Source organism: Lontra canadensis, unplaced genomic scaffold, assembly GCF_010015895.1.
Source record: "Lontra canadensis isolate GAN:19392208 unplaced genomic scaffold, GSC_riverotter_1.0 scaffold114, whole genome shotgun sequence".
NCBI classification, from domain to species: domain Eukaryota; kingdom Metazoa; phylum Chordata; class Mammalia; order Carnivora; family Mustelidae; genus Lontra; species Lontra canadensis.
Window position 1 is genome coordinate 5,884,108 of NW_022631108.1, and position 22,920 is coordinate 5,907,027.

General features: G+C 33.2%; 1 protein-coding gene across 4 annotated transcripts in view; it reads right to left on the reverse strand.

Annotated features, from left to right (window-relative positions):
* The window catches only part of RPS6KA6 (ribosomal protein S6 kinase A6), a 181,589-nt gene that overhangs the window by 22,234 nt on the left and 136,435 nt on the right, over positions 1 to 22,920 (reverse strand). For 2 of the 4 annotated variants that reach the window (XM_032840613.1, XM_032840616.1), the window contains 10 exons: positions 21,842 to 21,868; positions 15,967 to 16,109; positions 10,346 to 10,416; positions 10,023 to 10,111; positions 9,184 to 9,242; positions 6,523 to 6,625; positions 5,519 to 5,649; positions 4,584 to 4,706; positions 3,803 to 3,892; positions 2,630 to 2,788 (listed from right to left, as the gene is read on the reverse strand). In XM_032840613.1, coding sequence (XP_032696504.1) covers positions 2,630 to 2,788; positions 3,803 to 3,892; positions 4,584 to 4,706; positions 5,519 to 5,649; positions 6,523 to 6,625; positions 9,184 to 9,242; positions 10,023 to 10,111; positions 10,346 to 10,416; positions 15,967 to 16,109; positions 21,842 to 21,868 — 995 coding nt within the window. The remainder of the gene's footprint in view (positions 1 to 2,629; positions 2,789 to 3,802; positions 3,893 to 4,583; positions 4,707 to 5,518; positions 5,650 to 6,522; positions 6,626 to 9,183; positions 9,243 to 10,022; positions 10,112 to 10,345; positions 10,417 to 15,966; positions 16,110 to 21,841; positions 21,869 to 22,920) is intronic. The other 2 variants (XM_032840614.1, XM_032840615.1) reach the window with 2 other exon arrangements.

The following is a 22,920-nucleotide window of genomic DNA, read 5'->3' on the forward strand; positions in this document are numbered from 1 at the left end:
AGAGACCAGAGCTGCTGCCTCAAAAGCAGAGTTTTCAGTGCAAACCTGCCAAGAAAATTATCCACCCAAACAAAATGATAATCACTGAAGAAAAAATAACAATATGAAAACCTTCATAACATAACAATCAAATGTTTGATATACAAGGAACCAAGAAAATGGAACACAGTTCCATGAAAAGAGAAAATCAATTCCAACTCCAAGATGAACCACATTGGACCTGACAAGGATTTTAAAGGGGCCATTATTACATGTGAGGTGATGAAAGTGCTAACTAATGCTGTACATTTTGCAATACATAAGTCATTTTGCATTACATAAATGTATCAAAGCAACATGCTGTACACCTTAAACTTACCTAATGTTATATGCCAATTATATCTCAATAAAAACTACTGTTCAAAATTCATAAAATACATATTTATAAAAGAAATATTAAAAATTAAGTGGCTATAATAACTATATCAATGAAGTAAAACAAAAACATGTTCGCAATGCATGAAACTCAGAAGAAAGTCAGTGAGAACAAAATGAAATGCTAGAAATGGAAAAAATTCTGAAATTCTCTATGTGATGATTTTTCTACTAATATTATCAACTTCGTTTATTCTAGTCCTATCTTTAATCAGCATTTTACTGCACTAAAAGTTTTTTAAAGACGAGGACCAAGTCTTACTCATGCTTGAATCTGCAATACCATTTACAATGCCTGGCATGTAGAAATACTCAATATATGTCTGTCATTGACTTAATTGCTATAAGAATCTGAAGGTTTCTAAAATAATAAAGAAAAAAACAGTTATTTTACTTTTCTCTGAAACCCTGGTCACCTTTTATTTTAGAGAGTGTTGGTGAAGACAGTCAAGGAATCAAATTTAGCACTATACAGTTTATATTTCAAAATATTTAAAATATACTCTCTTAAAACACACACTACGTACTGGCTTATTTATCTTAATTAAAAGAAGGGTCCCTATAGAATTTTCACTGTGCCAATTCTGAATTGTTCATTTTTAAAGTTTTTATACTTAAGTGAGTATGTATGTACTATTACAACTGATTCAAATGTAAAATTTTAAATTATTTGTGACTTTGTTTCCTTGTATAACTGTATATAATAAAAATTGACTTTTTTCATAACTCAATTCACTTGCTTTCTTTATGAAGACATGGGAAGCAAAATAATAGGCCTGCTCCTCCACCAAAAATTTTAATATATTAATATTTCAAATGCTTAGAATCCAAATTTGTTACTGTATTTGGAGGAGAGGCTGTCAAGGGTCATGATATAAGTCCTCTGGACATCTTTACAAAGAAGACATAGAGATGGGTGATAGACACATGTAAAGATGGTCAGTATCACTCATCATCAGGAAAATGCAAATCAGCACAATGAGGTATCACCTTACCACTGTAAGAATGGCTAGAATCAAAAAGACAAGAAATAACGAGTGCTAGCAAGGATGTGGAAAAAGGGAACCGTAGAGCACTGCTGACGGGAATGTAAACTGGTGCAGCCACTGTGGAAAACAGTATGGAGGTTCCTCAAAAAGTTAAAAATAGAACTACCATATCATCTAATAATTTCACTACTGAGAATTTGCCCAAGGAAAACAAAAACACTAACTGAAAAAGACATAGACACCCCTATGTCTACTGCAACATTATTTATAATAGCCAACATATGGAGGCAACTTAAGTGTCCATCCACAGATGAATGGATAAGGAAGATAGGATGTGTGTGTGTGTGTGTGTGTGTGTGTGTTTGTGTGTGTGTGTGTGTGTGTGTCTATAATGGGGTATTAGTGCACAGCCATAAAAAAGTGAGTTCTTGCCATTTTCAACAACATGGATGGACCTAGAGGGTATTGTGCTAAAGGAAATAAGTCAGACTGAGAAAGACAAATACCATAAAATTTCACTTTCAAGTGAATATAAAAAACAAATGAAAAATAAACAAAAAGCAGAATCAGACCTATAAACACAGAGACAAAATGATGGCTTCCAGAGGAGAGCAGGTAGAAGTATCAGCAAAATGGGTGAAGGGATAATAGAGTTCTAGGTATGGAATGAGTAAGTCACAGGAATAAGAAGTATGGCATAGGGAATACTGTATGGTGACAGATGGTAGCTACATCTGTTGTGGTGAGTACAGCATAATGTATAGAGTTGTTGAATCACTATGTGGTACACTTGAAGCTAATGTAACATTGTATGTCAACTATACCCCTCAAAAAAGATATACAGTCCTTTTACTGCCAGAACTTTATATGTCAGATACAGCATAATTTGAATAATATTCACAACATGTCCTTGGATAATTATTTTGACTGTTAAGTTTGATTAGGTTTAATAATTTCAAAATCAAAGTTAGATATATTTATATAATTCAAACCATCTTAAAACTAATATGTTCTTAAATCAGGGCAACAGGCAGAGTGAAGAGAATTAATAAAGTATTACCCAATTTCCTAAATCTGTAACTTTCACTACATTATGAATTTAATAGGATATTCTCTATAGAAATATATGTTACAAGAAAATTCATTTTGGGTTGCATCTCCTAAATATAATTTTATGAAGATACAGAAGTCTCAAAATTGAAGGGGAGAATATAACTACAACTTACTCCTTGACAATGAAGATAGTCAACTGTCTTAGTTATTACAATCAGTACATCACTAGCTTCCCGTTCTGAGAAACATTTTTTTTTGAGAATACGGTCAAGTAGTTCTCCTCCTTTCATCAAATCCGTAACAAGGTAAACATATCTACCATCATCATAAACCTAAAAAAAAAATTTTTTAAATATTATTATTTATAATTATAATTCTGAAATTTTGAAATTATATTTACTTTCCTTTTCTAGTGAACCTCTATGATTTAAAAAGGACATTAACCCCTTATTGTTAATACAGTACAGGCTACACTGAAGATTAAAATGGCTAAACAACCTCCTACACAGTTTCGAGACCATGTTAAACATATGATTGTATTAACTTTTGAAGTTGTACATTATACTTCACAAATGGTATAAAAGGAACGACAGAATTCTGTGTCTCTCAAATAGCACCTATCTCATTTTTTATTATATTATAGTCACTTCTCTTTCCTATTAATAATAAGCTTCCTTCTGGCAGTAAATGTATTGTTTTTAAATATTGCCCTCACAGTCCATTATCTGATATGGTATCTTAAATATTTGTTGATTTCAAATACTATATTAAGGAGAATAAATTAAGAAAAATATGTGTACCCTTCAATTCAGGGCATGTGAGGTGTTAGTGTACACAGATATGTGTATATGTATGTGTGTCTGTGTGTGTATAAATGTGTGCATATATATATAAAACAAAATACTGCTTAAAGATTACAAATCAAAATGCATAATACTATCTCACTCAACGAACAATCCATAATGTTATAGCCATTTGCTATATAATCAAGAAAGTAAACTATTTGAGAATTCGGCAGATTCCAAATCTCCTATATCTTCTACACTTACAGTACTACAGAATAATAAATGGTGCTGGTTATGATGTTGATTAGTTGACCAGTCAGAATATATTCAAGCCATCAGGACACTGTCATTTACCAACCATCGTGATTCCTTTTTGATGTGGTATAGGAGTACAGAATCACAGGGAAAAAAAAAAGAACTAAAGCGGCTAATTTAAGATTTTTGAGATTTCTGTGGCCTAAAAGTAGAATATACCATAAACATGAAAAGTTTCAAAAAGGAAATAAAGTGTCAAGTCAGAACTTCATTAGCTTAGCTGATACATAGATTTTGAATACCTACATCCTTTAAAGTAATGACGTTGGGGTGTTGTCCATAGCGCATCAAAATTTCAATTTCTTCTGAGGGATCTCTCTTACTTTTGTCAATGATCTAAGAAATAAGTCAAGAAAAATCTCAGAGAAAACCATATTATTTGCTTTGTCTAAAAATGAATGAAATATTTTCAATTTGGTTATATTTTAAGTAAACACTGAAAACTCGAGAGTGATGCTAGTTTTACATTATTTTAACATTTAAAATTTTCCTATAACTGAAACTTAACAATAAAAAACCAGAACATTTTCCTTAACATTATATCCCACTTAACTGAAACTATACCAACAGATAATGTGATCAAAATGTAACAGTAATTGTCACAATTGCACAATCTTAACATATAACAATAAAACTATTTAAAACAAGACATTCATGAAATATACCATTCCTCCAAAATAGTCTTATAAAGAAATTCAAATGAAAATATTAAGTGTTAAGACTTTTCCCCCACCTATGATGAGTATTGGGTGTTATATGTAAGTGATGAATTTCTAAATTCTACACCTGAAACTAATTTTACCATATATGTTAACTTGAATTTAAAAACTGGAAAAAAAAAATCCCCTATAATCTTATCTTTGCTATCTCCACTTGCTCCACTGAAAAATGTGTCAGTTACCCTGTAATTTTATATATATAAAACATATAAATGTAACTTATAAATAACTTATAAATTATATATATTTATAAACTTATAAAATTTATATATATTTTTAAACAAACAGGTTAGGCTCAGAGATAATACCTTCACTGCAAATTCCATGTTGGTAGCTGTATGAATGCATCGCTTGCAAACAGAATAGGAGCCAACACCTATATCTTCTTTTAATTCATATACATCACCAAATTGTGCAGCATTTCCATTTATCTGTTTTTTTAAAGTAAAATATTAAAGAGAATGAAATATTTTCAGGTTTTTATCTTCTCTCCTAAATATTCACTAATCTGAAATTTTAAAAAAAGTTCATTATAGAGAAATTTTATCAGTATTTATAAATGGGTTTAAGAAGATTCATTGCTGATCTTAAATTTTAGGTTTTTGAGATCCCCATAGCCAAAACAATAAAAAAACTAGTTTAGACACTGCCATTATCTTTTTCTTGCCAGAAGAGAATCATAAATACAATTAAAAAAATACAATAAAAAATACAATTAAAAAAATTAATACTATCTGCTTTTTCCCAAAACATATGGAGGAGACATCTTTAAATCATATTATACACAGAGATAAATTAAGAAGTTAAAAATCACCTAAAAGTTTTAACGTCTTGAGGAACCTCATTACTGTTTTCCAGAGTGTCTGTACCAGCTTGCATTCCCACCAACAGTGTAAGAGGGTTCCCCTTTCTCCACAACCTCGTCAATACTTGTTGCCTCCTGTCTTCTTAATTTTGGCCGTTTTAACTGCTGTAAGGTGGTATCTCATTGTGGTTTTGATTTGTATTTCCTTGATGGCTAGAGATGTTGAACATTTTTTGGGGATGAGCACCGGGTGTTATATGCAACTAATGAATCGTTGAACACTACAACAAAAATTTATCATGTTCTATATGCTGGCTAACTGAACATAATAAAAATAAATAAATTTTTAAAATCACTTAAAATTATTGTAAATCCATTAGCAATAACTGAAGGAAATAGTTATCCCTACACCAAAGAATCTGATTAAGTGGAATTTACCTGAACAACTGGTAACACGTTTGCACTTGTGACAGGAGTGACTTTATATTCTTCCCCAATAGAAGTTGCAACAAAGCTGAATCCTTTGAAGAGTTGATGAGCATTAGCACTAGCTGGCAAACCAGGAGAATCTAATGTCCAAATAATTAAATTTAATTAGAACTACATAGAATTCTGTGATATGAAATGTTAGCATTTCTTTATATTTATAAAAGAAACCATTAAATGTTTCCAACAGACATAGTATATCATGTGTTTGATTTACTGCAGATGATCTATCTCCCCATGCTAGCTAGTATGCAAGTCCCATAGATTGTAATTTTTGCCTCTTCTGTTCACTGCAGCATCTTCACTGCTTAGTACCTTCAATATTTGTTGATATTCAGTATTTGTTGAATATATGAAATAGATGCTATTATAAGTAGACCTCATTAAATTATAAATTGTAAGAGTCAGTGATATATCTCATTTTACTTCCTTAGTAAATCATTACCCTGTAAATCATTAGCATGTCAAAGGACTTTAAAAACAAGAATGAAAAAACTTGGAGCACCTGAGTGGCTCAATTGGTTAAGCATCTGCCTTCAGCTGGGGTCATGTTCCCAGGGTCCTAGGTTGGAGCCCTGTGTCCCACTGCCCGCTCAGTGGGGAGTCTGCTTTTCCCTCTCCCTCTGTTCTTCTACCTGCTTGTGCTTGCTCTCGTTCTCTCTCTCTCTCTTTCTCTCAAAGAATAAATAAATAAATAAATAAATAAATAAAATTTTTTAAAAAAGAATGAAAAAATTTTACCCCTTCCTCTAGCCCTTGCTTCCCTGATAAGTACTTCCTATTTAAATTCTCTGAAAGATGTCCAAGCAATGCTGTAGATAAGATCCACACTTACATACAGGGCAAACCAACCCTCTGCAAACTTAAAATTCATTTAGTTTTTACCTAAGAAGCTAGTTTATTTTTAACAATCTAATTGAATGACAGCCCTAATGTTACATATAAACATACATTACCTTTAGGTGTTTTTGCAGTAAATTCAGGATCAAAACAAAAGGTATCATCTGGTTTTCCAGAAGCAGGTTTGAAAGGAGGTTGAACTTCTCTTCTATATAATTTCTAGAAAAAAAACAGGATAACACAAAATCATATTAACATTTTAAAATTATTATATTTTCTAAGGGAAAGAACGTAAGTTTCACAGTCCTTAACATAAGACTCACAATTTAATAAAATTTTGACAGGCTTCAGATACCTGTTAACCACATTCCAAAAATTTGAGAGAGAATGTACACAGTTAAATGAGACCAGGAAACACAACAATGATGCCAAAAGTTTCAGTCACAAGGAATGATGCTCAATTTTGGATATCAAAAACTGACTTGAATTCTCACTGGTAAAATAACCATGTACAATGTATCACAATGTGACCATACAGAAATAACTAATAACATTCAAGAATTTCAAAACTAATAGATTATCTTTTTTTTAAGATTTTATTTATCCATTTGACAGACAGAGAGGGATCACGAGTAGGCAGAGAGGCAGGCAGAGAAAGAGAGGGGGAAGCAGGCTCCCCCCTGAGCAGAGACCCTGATGTGGGGCTCAATCCCAGGACCCTGAGATCATGACCTGAGCAGAAGGCAGAGGCTTAACCCACTGAGCCACCCAGGTGCCCCTAGATTATCTTTAAGAAGTATATATTTCACCTAAAATATTTTGTTGTTACATAAAAATATGTCTTAAATATACTGTTTAGGGCTCTTACTATATAATCTAAAAATATAATCTTGTCTAACAATTTAACTTTCTAAAACAAGTTTTTGAAAGACATTTAAAATATATTAAAACATATGAAAATATATTACCCTCTTTTGAAAATCTGCTTTCTTAAAAGGTCACAGTCCCAAAGTGGGGGAAATTAATAATTACTTTGATTTTCATTTATTGAAATATATAAACAATCAATTCTTTTGTTATTTAAATTAAGAACAATGAACATAAACTGACTGATGGAAAAAAGGAATTTGCAGTTGTCTAGTTGAGGAGAAAGGAAGAGTAGACAAGATTAGAAAAAAAAATGACAAGGGGATACAAGGACACCAGGAAAGGGAGGCACACACATATGACACAGGGCAGACTCCCATGTAGCATGTCTACTGAGTGGCATTTCAGGGTATTAATACTAAGGGGTTATGTTATGCAGTTGTACAATTATAAAAATCATTTTTTCCAACTTTTAGTTTAAATTCCAGCTAGTTAACATACAGTGCAATACTAGTTTTAGGTATAGAATTTGGTGAGGCATCACTTACATGACACCTGATGCTCATTATAACAAGTGCCCTCCTTAATCCCCATCAGCTGTTTAACCCATTTCCCACCCAACCCCTCCCCTCCCCTCCAGCAACTCTCAATTTGTTTTCTATATTTAAGAGTCTGTCTCTTGGTTTGCCTCTCTTTCTTTTCCCCTATGTTTATTTGTGTTGTCTCTTAAATTCCACATATAAGTGATACCATATAATTGTTTTTATCTGACTGGCTTTTTTCACTTAGCATAATACACTCTAGTTCCGTTTTTGTAATTGCAAATGGCAAGATTTCATTCCTTTTGATGGCTGAGTAATATTCTAATATATATAGATAGATAGATACCTATCTATCTATATGTCACTTCTTCTTTATCTATATCAGTTGATGGACATTTGGGCTATTTCCATAATTTGGCTATCCTTGATAATACTGTTATAAAAATCAGGGTGCATGTATCCCGTTGAATCAGTATTTTTGGGTAAATACCTAATATTGCAACTGCTGGGTCATATGATAGTTCTATTTTTAACTTTTTGATGAACCTCCATACTGTTTTCAGAGTGGCTACACCAGTTTGCATTCCCACTAGCAGTGTAAGAGGGTTCCCCTTTGTCTGCATCCTTGCCAATACCTGTTGTTTCCTGTGTTGTTAATTTTAGCCAGTCTGACTGATAAAAAGTGATATCTCATTGTAGTTCTGTATTTCCCTGATGACAAGTGACAATGAACATCTTTTCATGTATCTGCTGGTCATCTGTATATCTTTGGAAGAATGTCTATTCATGTCTTCTGCCCAGTTTTTAATTGGATTATTCATTTTTGGGTGTTGAATTTTATAAATTCTTTATATATTTTGGATACTAACCCTTTATCAGATATGTCATCTGTAAATATCTTCCCCCATTCCCGTAGGTTGCCTTTTAGTTTTGTTGATTGTTTCCTTTGTGGTACAGAAGCTTTTTACCAATTAAGTGTGGTTATTCTTCCCTATTTTCAGTTGGGGAATGTGAAGGAAGAAGAGAAATAAATTAGAATTCATTTTCTTTAAGAATTTGCCTTATCATTTACCCCCTTACCCCTTTCTATCCCTCCTTCACATTCCCCAACTGAGAATAGGGGAGAATAGTAACCACACTCAATAGGTAAAACATGTGAGTAACAAAAATTTACTAAATATCATCCACACATTTACTGGTTCAAAGTAATTGCCATGACATCTACATAAAATGACATCTAAGTAAAAATCTCATACCCCACAAAAAAACTACATTAAGTTTATCAACAAAGTCCAAATATAACCATTTTATTCTTCAGTGTTAGTTTACATTAAAGTCACTCAGTAACGAAGTTTCTACTGAACTTACATTCCAGTCAACATTTGCAAAAAAAAGATGTCTTTTAATTTCCTCAACTCCTTCTGAACCTATAAAAGAAGAAATAATTTTTTACTGGTATAATTTTTTAAGCCTTCTACCTGGCTTCTCTGCTATTATCTGTGTAAGAGTATGCACATTTCATAGATTCCTTGCAGTGAAAATTTTATGATTTATCTGATATTTTATTGTTTTTTGATTTAATGATAAAATACAGCTGATGTTCACACTAAAGCACATAAAGTATCATGAAATACTGAAATGCCTTGCAAGTTAAATCAAAGTAACATTTAACATATAACTAAAATTGAGGTTTATTTTTTCCTTCACAATTCAACTTACAATCTTGTATCTCAAGGCCAAATTAAAAAGTGCAACAGAATAAAGTCACATTGAAATTTTAACACAAGTACATAAATAAAACAACAGGATCATATCCGGATCCAGGCAAAGGTTACCAGTAAGTAGCCAAATAATGAGAGACTAGGGACATATTTACCTTGAAGAGTACTGGAAGGGACAAAATAATTACATTCAAATATGTAACAGGATTACCTATATAAGGGATAATTCTGTGAATTATTTTACAAGAGGTAATCCACATGATATACATAATGATAGATATTAAATGAAAGTTCTGAATAACTAGACCACTCCATTTTTAAATTATAGACACAATAGAGTTTACTGGATCCATGTACATACGAAATGCAAACTTCTAGGTATAAATATATAGCAATAGTAAATAAACTTAGCCAGAAAACAAAGTTATAATTATCCTCCCAAAGCATGCAATGTATTGTTATGAAAGCTAAGGCAATGAAGAATACCCAATCTATTTGCTGGATTCCTTTTGAATAACATCCTTAGAAGACTTTGTGCCTCAGCACTAAGAAATTGAGGCATCCCAAGTTTTGCTCTGTAAAAGAAGATTTTAGAAAATTTCACTTAAATCTAGCCATATTTTAAATTGACAGATCTTAAAAAGAATTTAAAAGTATTCTTTAGCAATGACAGACAGTGTCTCTTTTATGGTAGGAGAACAAAACAAGAGAGTGTGAAAAATGTTCTTTTGTGTCAACTGAAAACAAGTATCTCAAAACTGAAAGCAAGGAATTTTTCCCAAAAGAAAACAAATAATGTTCACACTTACTTTAATATCATATTCATGGTCTCATTTCTGTCTTTACCTTGAAATGGCAGAGTACCAGTAAGCATTTCAAACTAAAACAAATAGAAAGTAACACATAATTTAGCAGAACTTAGAATATATAATAAAATTCTTTAGGAAAAAAATTGAGACAAGTAATACATGATCATCAAATCATGTAGGATCTACATGATAGGTCAATATAGGACCAGAAAACTAAGTCCATTAAGGGCCTACACTTCTGGTACCCCACTACACATAGGCCAACTGACAGGTGACCTGTAGGAAATGAAACGAACCAATTTTTTCCAGTCTTGTCTAATCTGGCTAAGGTCCCAAAACCAATGCAATCTGAAAATAGATACATAGCATCTTCTTTATTTTTCCCAATGAATCATTTTTTATTTCTTTTTTTTGCCTTATTTACTATTTTTTATTATAATTTTTTTTCAGCATAACAGTATTCCTTGTTTTTGCACCAAACCCAGTGCTCCATGCAATCCCTGCCCTCTCTAATGCCCACCACCTTCTTCCCCCAACCTCCCACCCCCCTGCTCCTTCAAAACCCTCAGATTGTTTTTCAGAGTCCATAGTCTCTCATGGTTCACCTCCCCTTCCAATTTCCCCCAACTCCTTTCTCTCTAACTCCCCTTGTCCTCCATGTTATTTGTTATGCTCCACAAATAAGTGAAACCATATGATAATTAACTCTCTCTGCTTGACTTATTTCCCTCAGCATAACCTCTTCCAGTCCCGTCCAGGTTGCTACAAATGTTGGGTATTCATCCTTTCTGATGGAGGCATAATACTCCATAGTGTATATGGACCACATCTTCCTTATCCATTCGTCCGTTGAAGGGCATCTTGGTTCTTTCCACAGTTTCGCGACCGTGGCCATTGCTGCTATAAGCATCGGGGTACAGATGGCCCTTCTTTTCACTACATCTGTATCTTTGGGGTAAATACCCAGTAGTGCAATGGCAGGGTCATAGGGAAGCTCTATTTTTAATTTCTTGAGGAATCTCCACACTGTTCTCCAAAGTGGCTGCACCAACCTGCATTCCCACCAACAGTGTAAGAGGGTTCCCCTTTCTCCACATCCCCTCCAACACATGTTGTTTCCTGTCTTGCTAATTTTGGCCATTCTAACTGGTGTAAGGTGATATCTCAATGTGGTTTTAATTTGAATCTCCCTGATGGCTAGTGATGATGAACATTTTTCTTTTTTTTCTTTTCAATTTTATTTTTTATAAACATATATTTTTTTTCCCCAGGGGTACAGGTCTGTGAATCGCCAGTTTTACATACTTCACAGCACTCACCATAGCACATACCCTCCCCAATGTCCATAACCCCACACCCCGTCTCCCAACCCCCCTCCCCCCAGCAACCCTCAGTTTGTTTTGTGAGATTAAGAGTCACTTATGGTTTATCTCCCTCCCAATCCCATCTTGCTGATGAACATTTTCCATGTGTCTGATAGCCATTTGTATGTCTTCATTGGAGAAGTGTCTGTTCATATCTTCTGCCCATTTTTTGATATGGTTGTCTGTTTTGTGTCTGTTGAGTTTGAGGAGTTCTTTATAGATCCTGGATATCAACCTTTTGTCTGTACTGTCATTTGCAAATATCTTCTCCCATTCCGTGGGTTGCCTCTTTGTTTTCTTGACTGTTTCCTTTGCTGTGCAGAAACTTTTGATTTTGATGAAGTCCCAAAAGTTTATTTTGGCTTTTGTTTCCTTTGTCTTTGGAGACATATCTTGAAAGAAGTTGCTGTGGCTGATATCGAATAGGTTACTGCCTATGTTCTCCTCTAGGATTCTGATGGATTCCTGTCTCACGTTGAGCTCTTCTACCCATTTTGAGTTTATCTTTGTGTACGGTGTAAAAGAATGTTCGAGTTTCATTCTTCTACATATACCTGTCCAGTTTTCCCAGCACCATTTATTGAAGAGACTGTCTTTTTTCCACTGTATATTTTTTCCTGTTTTGTCGAAGATTATTTGACCATAGAGTTGAGGGTCCATATCTGCGCTCTCTACTCTGTTCCACTGGTCTATGTGTCTGTTTTTATGCTAGTACTATGCTGTCTTGGTGATCACAGCTTTGTAGTAAAGCTTGAAATCAGGTAATGTGATGCCCCCAGTTTTATTTTTGTTTTTCAACATTTCCTTAGTGATTCGGGGTCTCTTCTGGTTCCATACAAATTTTTGGATTTTTTGCTCCAGCTCTTTGAAGAATACCGGTGGAATTTTGATTGGAATGGCATTAAAAGTATAGATTGCTCTAGGCAGTATAGACATTTTTTTAAAGATTTTATTTATTGATTTGACAGAGAGAGATCACAAGCAGACAGAGAGGCAGGCAGAGAGAGAGAGAGAGAGAGAGGGAGGGAAGCAGGCTCCCTGCCGAGCGGAGAGCCCGAATCGGGACTCGATCCCAGGACCCTGAGATCACGACCCGAGCCGAAGGCAGTGGCCTAACCCACTGAGCCACCCAGGCGCCTGGCAGTATAGACATTTTAACAATGTTTATTCTTCTGATCCAAGAGCATGGAATGGTCTTCCATCTTTTTGTGTCTTCTTCAATTTCTTTCATGAGCGTTCTGTAGTTCCTCGAGTACAGATCCTTTACCTCTTTGGTTAGGTTTATTCCCAGGTATCTTATGGTTCTTGGTGCTATAGTAAATGGAATCGATTCTCTAATTTCCCTTTCTGTATTTTCATTGTTAGTGTATAAGAAAGCCACTGATTTCTGTACATTGACTTTGTATCCTGCCATGTTACTGAATTGCTGTATGAGTTCTAGTAGTTTGGGGGTGGAGTCTTTTGGGTTTTCCATATAAAGAATCATGTCATCTGCAAAGAGAGAGAGTTTGACTTCTTCATTGCCAATTTGGATACCTTTTATTTCTCTTTGTTGTCTGATTGCTGTTGCTAGGACTTCTAATACTATGTTGAACAAGAGTGGTGAGAGTGGGCATCCTTGTCATGTTCCTGATCTCAACAGGAAGGCTGCAAGCTTTTTTCCCATTGAGGGTGATATTTGCTGTGGGTCTTTCACAGATAGATTTTATGAAGTTCAGGAATGTTCCCTCTATCCTTATACTTTGAAGCATTTTAATCAGGAATGGATGCTGGATTTTGTTAAGTGCTTTTTCCGCATCAATTGAGAGGACCATGTGGTTCTTCTCTCTTCTCATATTAATTTGTTCTATCACATTGATTGATTTGCGAATGTTGAACCATCCTTGTAGCCCAGGAATGAATCCTACCTGGTCATGGTGGATAATCTTTTTAAAGCATATTTAAAGCAAACATTTAACAATGAATGGAAAAAAATTAGCATTGAGCCATTTCAAATTGATACATGCTTTGTACAACAGAAACTAATATTACAATGTATATTAACTAACTGGAATTTAAATAAAAACTCAAAGAATTTCTACAAAAGGCCAATAATCTCATGAAAAAGATGTTCAACATCACTAGTCATTAGTGAAATAAAAAGAAAAAAAGATTTAGTCATTTTCATTCTCCTCACTGCTCCCCCCCAAAAAAGCAATCAAAAAAAGAACAAGAAGCTACACACACCTATATCATAAAAAAGAATTTTTGAGATCATTGTACATGGCATAAAAACAATTTCTCTAAGAGATTTAACCGCGATGTAAATAATTAGAACATTAAATAATTGCATAAAAAAGACTAGACCTAAAAATTAAGATTACAGTTCACTAAAGATAAAACTTTTTATATTTCTAATATTTAAATCTTTTTTTCATTCTTTTTTAATTATTATGTTCAGTAAGCCAACATATATCTTTAACATTTAAATCTTGAACTTGGATTCAGCAATGGCTTTTGCTTCAGTCCTTGCTCATTTATCTGAATTCTTAACCTTAGTTAGCTTACCCATTCCACTCTTTCCTATACACTGATGACTTTCAAATCTGTTCTAGCCTCAATCTCTCTCAAGCCCCAGTCATCCCTCCCAAACCTGTAGTAATGTTTCTCAACTGGAAACTGAAGAAGTAGAGGTAGGAGCCACAGAAAGGGAAAAAAGAAAAAAGAAATTATAGTATATAGGGATCATTGTTCTCAAGTTCCAGTCCCTTGTGTCCAAACCTAAAGGTATGGTTCTCTACTGCGGACTGGAGAACTAGAGGTGGTAATGGCAAGGACAAAAGGAATAAGGATATTATACTGGAATCACACCTCCCCCCCTAAATTAAACTGTATGTTGGCTGACTGAGTAGTGTGTCTTTTTTTTTAAGTCTCCAGATGATTTTAATCCTCTCTCCACTTCCCTCTCCTAATTTATTATCACCAAGGGGTTGGCCACAAACCTGCAGTAACCTATGTAATATTTTATAAATAAATTATTTCTCCACTTCCAAAACCAGCTCTCCTTCCCAACTATCTCTTTTCTACTGAACTTCCATTCTTTCAATTCCCTAAAGTTCATAAATTTTAAAAGTATCTTTATCTTTGACCCTTTCCTTCTGCTTTCATCTGTGACATCAAATCAGGTATTAAGATCAGGCACTTCTTTCTTCCTTCCTGAAATACATTTTTGCTCTAATTACCATCTTTTTAAAGAATCTACAAAACTTTCTTACTACTCCAGAGAATCACATGTATATATGTTTATAGGCTTATAGTCTTGTTTCCTCCACCTTCACCCTCACTCTCCACTACTATTCTAATTGGTTCTCCAGTTCTTGCTAATATGATCACAACACTATACTTCCTGACTTAGAGCTATTTAAATTTTATACATGCTTCAGGATTTAAGTTTCACCTCCTCCACATCTCCTAAATGAATCTATGTGATTTCTTGACTGAATTCCAAAGGTATATGTCAGTTGACGGAGCTGATCCAGTTTCCCCAACCAGACCATATGCCTTCTTAGGTCATGAAAATGTCAAATATTGCACTTCCAGTTTATCCCTACCCCACTACCTTCTCCAAATGCTGGGTTTGTAATAGTTACTAATATATTAATGTGTCATATAGTATGTTATTCAGTAGTAAATAGGCAAAATGGATTATCAGAAAGATGGCTTACACAAGCAAATTGATTCAATAGCCATTCATTTATCACCCTACTTAATACTGCAAATTCTATCCTTAATTTATATCAGATTAATCAGTGTGTATGCCCACTATGCTAGGTACCATGGAAGATGAAAAGTAGTAGGAAACAGGATTGCTCTCCTCAAGAAGTTTTCAATCTTTCTAGGTACATATATGAAACAATTCGACAGTAAGACAGTTTATGGTAAAGTGCTAAATTCTGTGATACCTAATTAAAAATCATGTGACAGTTAAACATAGTATTCTGAAACCTAAAATCTGGAAAGCCTTTTTCTAAGTTTTAAATTTGAATAGCTTATAAAAGAATGGTGCCATTTACCTTTTTTTCCCTCTAGGAACTTCAAAAGAAACCAGAATACCAAAACCTTAATTCTTACTGTGTAACAGCTAGCCAGTCACAAATTGTTTAGTAATCATGAACTGACAAAACTCTATTCTCACCTACACATTCCAAAATTTAAATTAAAATTCTAAATAATATTACTTTTATATTGGCATAATTTAAAAAAAATAACACTGCTTACCATAAGTACACCATATGACCACCAATCAGCACTCTGGGAATGGCCTCTCCGATTTACTATTTCAGGAGCCATATACTCCACTGTACCACAAAATGAGTAAGCCTTCTTTTCTTGATCTACTGATTCCTTGCTGAGTCCAAAATCTATAATAACAATATGACACAAAAATATATCTGAAGATATTCAGAAAATAGAAAATACCAAAAGAAATAAAATTGTGTTAGGCCTTAAAACAATTCATGGATAGCCTACTTTTCAGAAACCTCTCCTGTGAGACAATGGAATGCAGCCTGTATTTCATAATATACTCTTTAAGAGCATTTAAAGATTGCTCAGTTAAATTTCATCATCAAAATACATGTTTTCATGTCTATACTAGAATATCATTCAGCAACTTTGAGAGGTCAACAATTAAATCAAAGCTGTCATAGTGATCTAAGTTTTAAATCAGGCTAAGACAAGGAGAGAGTAACTTACACTTTTTAAAACACTAAAAAAGCAAATTATGCTTTGGCTTTGGTGAGCTTCCATTTTTGTTTAAGGCTTTCAAGAGCTAAAGGTACTAATATATGAAAATCAATCTTATTCCTATGTGCTATCAATGAAAAATTGGAGGCTAAAATTCAAAAGGTACCATTTATAATACCACCAAAATCCCCCACATAAAATCCACAGGTATAAATATGCAAAGAATATGTAAGACCTGTATGCTGAAAACTAGAAACACTGCTGTAAGAAATCAAAGTAAATCTAAATAAATGCAGAGACACATCGTATGCATGGTTTGGAAGATTCAGTGCTATTAAAGTATCAGTTTTCCTAAAAAACTGATCTACAGGGGTGCCTGGGTGGCTCAGTGGGTTAAAGCCTCTGCCTTCAGCTCAGGTCATGATCTCAGGATCCTGGGATAGAGTCCCGTGTCAGGGTCTCTGCTCAGCAGGGAGCCTGCTTCCGCCTCTTTCTCTCTGCTTGCCTCTCTGCCTACTTGTGATCTCTGTCTGTCAAATAAATAAAATCTTAAAGAAAAATCTACAGAGTCAATGAAACTGTTTTTAGAGTCAATGAAACTTTAATAAAAATCCCAGCAAGATTTCTTTTGTAAAAATCAAAAAGCTAAACTTAAAATTTACATAAAAATATTATAGGAAATACAATACCCAAAGTAATTTTGGAGGAAAAAAAACAATGAATGACTTACACTACGTCACCTTCAATACTTAATATAAAGCTACAGTAATCAAGAAATTGTGGTATTGGAGAAAGGCTAGACACACATATGTCACATATATGACACTATATATTGACATACATATTGATGTATATCAATGCAAAAGGACAGTTTCCAAGAATAGACTAACACATACAGTTCTACTATAGTGCTTGTTTTGGTATTAAGGAAGGCACGTATTGCATGGAGCACTGGGTGTGGTACATAAACAATAAATTCCGGAGCACTGAAAAAAAATTAAATTAAAAGAAAATGTAAATTTGTTCCAATGTGATTGATACATTAGGGAACAATTTGAACATAAAGTGAATTTCAAATGGGGTTGGCTTATGTGTGGCTTATGCGCAATTTTGTCTTGTACAAGAGAGTACTAGGTGAAACACTACAAAACTGTACCTAGCTGAAGCAAGCACATACCCCACACATTGGTCAGCTATTTCAGCTCACCATGTGTATTATGAGCCACTCCTGTCCACCTGTAGTGTTACAACCTTCCTCCCAATTCCAGATAATCTATCTTCTACTACTTCACAAGAACCAACAAACTGTAACCCTTCTGACAACAATTCTACAAGCAAATTTCAGGATTTTTTCCCAAAGTAAGGCTCCTACTTATTGTAGAATTTATATATTCTTAAACACTTAGAATGTGTAAAAGAATGCTTTCATTTTTATCAATTTCCTATATTTCTTTTGTCTGGTTATATATTTGAGTATTAAACCACTAGCCCCCATTTTTCCCATTAAGCCCTGTGCTTTTCATTATGTAATTATTCATAGTGATTTTTTTTTTAAGATCCCACATGCTGCATTAGAATTGCCTATATATTGTCAGCTGATTTCTGATAAAGGTGTAAAAGCAATTCCATGAAGAAAGTTAAGTTCTTTTCTTTGGTGTCAGAACAACAGGATATTAATACACAAAAACATCCTCATAACATAAAGAAACATTAACTAAAAATGAATCATAGAACTAAATGGAAAACCTAAAACTAAAATTTCCAAAAGCATAAAAGGAGGAAATCTTTGTGATCTTGCATTAGGTATGGGTTTCTGAGATACAACATCAAAACCATAACTCATAAAAGAGAAAAAAGTTGATTACTGGACTTTATCAGAATCAAAACTCTTCAAAAGATACTATTCAGAGAAGAAAAAAAAAGAAGCTACAGACTGGAGAAAATATTTGCAAGCTGCATATCTGGTAAGGCTCTTGTACTCAATATATTTTAAAAACTCAACAAAACCCCTTGAAAATCAATAGTTAGAAAACAAACAATCCATATTTTTTTAAATGGACAAAAGATCTGAACAGTGACTTCTCCAAAGAAATAAATACACAAAGAGATGCTCACTGTCATTAATTATTAGGGGAATTCAAATTAAAACCCCAATGAATACTACTACATGCCTATTAGTATAGCTAAAATAAAAATACTGATAATACCAAGTAATGACAGGAATGCAGATTAACTAGAGTACTCACATGTTACTGCTGGGTATGTAAAATGGTGCGACCACTTGGATGACACTCTGGAGGTTTCTCACTAAGTTAAAAATACACTTACCATATGATCAAGCAATTCCACTCCTTCAGTATTTACTCAAGTGAAATAAAAATTTATGTTCACATAAAATCTGCACATGAATATTTACAGTGGTTTTATTCATCACTGCCAAAAACTGGAAACAAGCCAAATACCCCTTAATTGGGGATTAGACAAACCATGGCATCATGATAAAATGGAACACTATTCAGCAATAAAAAATAAATTGATACACACAATATAGATTAATCTCAAATGCACTATATTAAGTAAAGGAAGCCAGACTCAAAAGGCTATTTACTGTATGCCTCTATTTACATAACATCATGGAAAAGGCAAAACCTTAGGGACAGAAATTAGATTGATATTTGTCTAGGGTAAAAAGGAGGATTAACTTATAAGGGGGAAATTGTAGAGGGTGATAGAATTGTTTTATATCTTTATGTTGATAATGGGAATAAAACTAAATGTATTTGTCAAAGTTTGCAGAAGTATAGATGAAAAAGTGATTTTTAAAAATTAAATCTTATATTTTGAGACAAATGCAAATTCACATGTAGTTATGTGAAATACTACAAGAGATCTCATTTACCCTTTACCCAGTTTCCCCCATGGTAACATCTTACAAAACTATATTACAATATCACAACCACAATATAACAAGGATGTAGTCAAGATAAAGAAAAATTCCATCACCACAAAGACCCAAAGAATGAGTTTTACTCGATGTAAATTATACCTTAATTCTATAAATGAAAATAAAGCCATAAGTCCTATATGGATCTCTTAAAATATCAATATTAATTTTAGTGTCTCTTGAAATTAATTTTCTAACCATGCTCAATATTTTCATTTAAAAATCACTTACCCTTGTATAATAACTCGAATGTGTTGTGATTTTTCCACAATTTAAAAAATATTTTCAATGTACTTCTACTTTATTTCTCTCCATTTTGAGACTTTTAAACTCTTGCACATTCCACGTCAAAGATTAGATGTAATAAAATTTAGCCTTCAAGGTCAGTTCAGCTGAATAAAACAACATACCTTGTAGAGAAGAACACTGGCTTCTTTGGCCATTCCAGAGAGGAGGAGAAAAGGAAGAGAATTTTCTTATCCTCCATTACCTTTCAGAGATTTATACCACTCCACAGAGGTCCTCTGCTGTACTTTCTCTGACAAAACTGACATTTAACACTAGAATTTGCTCAGCAATCAATTGACAAAAAATTTACAGTAAGAATTAGCTACAAGATTAAATAAGATATAAGTTAATCAGAGATTTTTCCAAGCCACTAATCTGAAAACAAAATACAGAAATCAGCTATATAAAGGCTTTTTTTTCGGGAGTGGGGAGGGACAGTGTATCTTTGTAACCTTAAATGACTCTGAGACTTCAAATTTTAAAAGCATGCCTAGAAAACAATGATTTCATGAGTATTTACTATGGGTAAAAGTAATCTCAGTGACTAATTTGCAGATAACCATAAAATTATTAAAATTATTTTAGGCATACATTCTCTCTTAAATATCCAGCTCAAGTACTGTGTGATATAAATTTCTGACAATGTATATTTTTTCTCCCTTCTCTTTACAGAAATTACCCTGAATTATGTCGCTCCAAAAACACATTATAGCAACCACAGATAGTTGAAATCAACTGTAGAGACTATGAGGTGGGGTATTACAGGAAAAAAAAAAAAGACATAAAAGCAATATAAATAATATATTGACACTTAATGCAGATATTTTGGGGGTATTCACTCTCATTCTGTTGATCTTCTGCTATACAATCATATTCTCAGTATGAGGTCAATTATGCTCAAATTATAGTCATACCAAGAAACATTTGTATAGTCCGCTGCCATTCTAGAGTAACCTGTTAAACATTCCGTCTATTCTTTTTATCTAGAGGATTTTTAAAGTGGACAGGTAAAAAGAAAGACATTCCCCTCTCCTATGATTAAGGAAAACCTCCTAATTCTTCCTCCTAAGCCTAAGAAGAAACAATGTTGGGGAAGACCCTGCCTAGATATAGCCCACAGGTATAAATGACAAACAGCAATCAGTCTGGTACTTTTGACTATAGTATTCAAAATGGAAGGAAGAAGATAGGAAGGACAAGAGGAGAACAGGGAGAGGAGAAGGGAGGAAGGAAGAAAGGGAAGAAAAAGAAAGAAAAGGAAGAAAAAGAAAAGAAAGAACGAAAGGAAGAAAGGATAAAAAGAAAATAAATTAAAGGGAATAATGGAAAAAAAAAGTAAAGTATTAGAATATTTGCCGTGAACAGTCACACTTTAACCGACATTACAGGAATGGTTTGAGATTAAATCCATATGTTTATTACTCATTACACAACTCTGAATTAGGCTATAATTATAAAACAGTGTAAATTACTAATATTTACTATTGTATAGTTTCTTTAAAGAAATATTTACATCATTTTAAGGAAAATAGATTGTTTATATATATGTGTGTGTGTATGTATATATATATATATATATATATATATATATATATATATATGTATCATTTTCTTCCTGTTATAAGCATCTGTCCTTTGCTTTTAAGTTTACATTTATTCTAATTAATCCTTCCTCCTCAGCTAGTTTTAGTCCAAAAGCTATAAAAGCAGAATTTGCATTATAAGACTAAATATAAAACAATTTGACATCGTTATTCACCCAATTAATCTTACTGTATAAAAGAGATATAGGTAGGGTTTATTCTACTTTTTTCCCCACCTCCCTTCCTTAACCCCTGACAAAACAGGTATAATTTATTTTTAAAAATGAAAAGAATTAAATTCTAATTAGCTTTGCAACTAAAACTTGATTATTGTAAGATAAAAATTATACAATATATAAAATCTTAAAATTCTACTGTTCTCTCCTATTATTTTTTCCTTCCTTATCCTTTTATAATCCCTTTAAACCTATGTTGCTTCCTTTATATATGAAAAAGAGAAGCAAGCTATGACTCAAAAATATTTACTAAACTTTATTTGAACTTTGTCACATTTGCCTGAGCTTTCAAGTTAATAGCTTTATACTTTATTTTTACATTGAAGCAGTATACTTAGGAATTTAAAGCAACTTACCTTTAATGTGTACTGGTCCAAAATTCTCTGTAAAGACCACATCTTCATTTTAACATTCTGATAATTAAATAAAGATTTTACTATCTATAACATAAGTAACCTTTTGAGATTGGCTCACTCAGCATAATGCCCTTGAATCCATCCAAGTTGCTGCATATATCAAGAATTCTTTCCTTTTTACTGCTGGGCAGTATTCCATTGTATGGCTGTATCAGTTTGTTTATCCACGCATTCTTTGAAGGACATTTGGGACATTTCCAGTCTTGGGCTATTATAAATAGAGCTGCTATGAAAATTCATGTATAGATTTCTATGTGGACATAAGTTTTTATTTCTCTAGGACAAATGCCTAGGATGGGTACTGTATGATTCTATTTCTATCATATTCTCAACATAACAAAACTAGAGATGTAGAATAGATAAGTCTTTGCCAGGAGTTGGGGGAGGTGGGGGAGGGCATGATTGTAAAAAATGGGCAGCACAAGAGACTGTAACTGGGCAGCACAACAGAGTTCTTTTGTAGTTGTGAAACAGTTTTGTATATTGATTTGTGGTGGTGATATTCAAATCTGTACATGTGATAAAAAGTCACAGAATTATACACACAAAAAAATGCATGCAAAAACTAGTGAAATCCAAGTATATGGTCCAGTGAGTTGTACTATACATATCAATTTCTGGGGTTTGATAATACACTATAGCTTATAAGATGTCACCATTGGGGAAAGCTGGGTGATGGGTAGACAAGACCTCTCAGTACTATTTTTGCAACTTATTGTGAGTCTATAATTATTTTAAAATAAGTTTTTAAAAATGGTATAATAAAGATATTTTACACTTAAGAATCCTGTGAGGATTAGCACCTTGTGTTATAGTAAACCGACAATATTCAAAATAAAGAAAAATAAAACATTTTCACAAATAAAAAGTGAACCTCTGATTCCAAAACACTTGGTTTAAAAGTTTATAATTCACTGTATTTCAAATGTGATAACTACTTATGATAAATCTTTCAGTCTAGACTAAACTAAGATGATGTATTTTTATCTAGAAAGCCAAATGTCATTTGTTAATCAGGA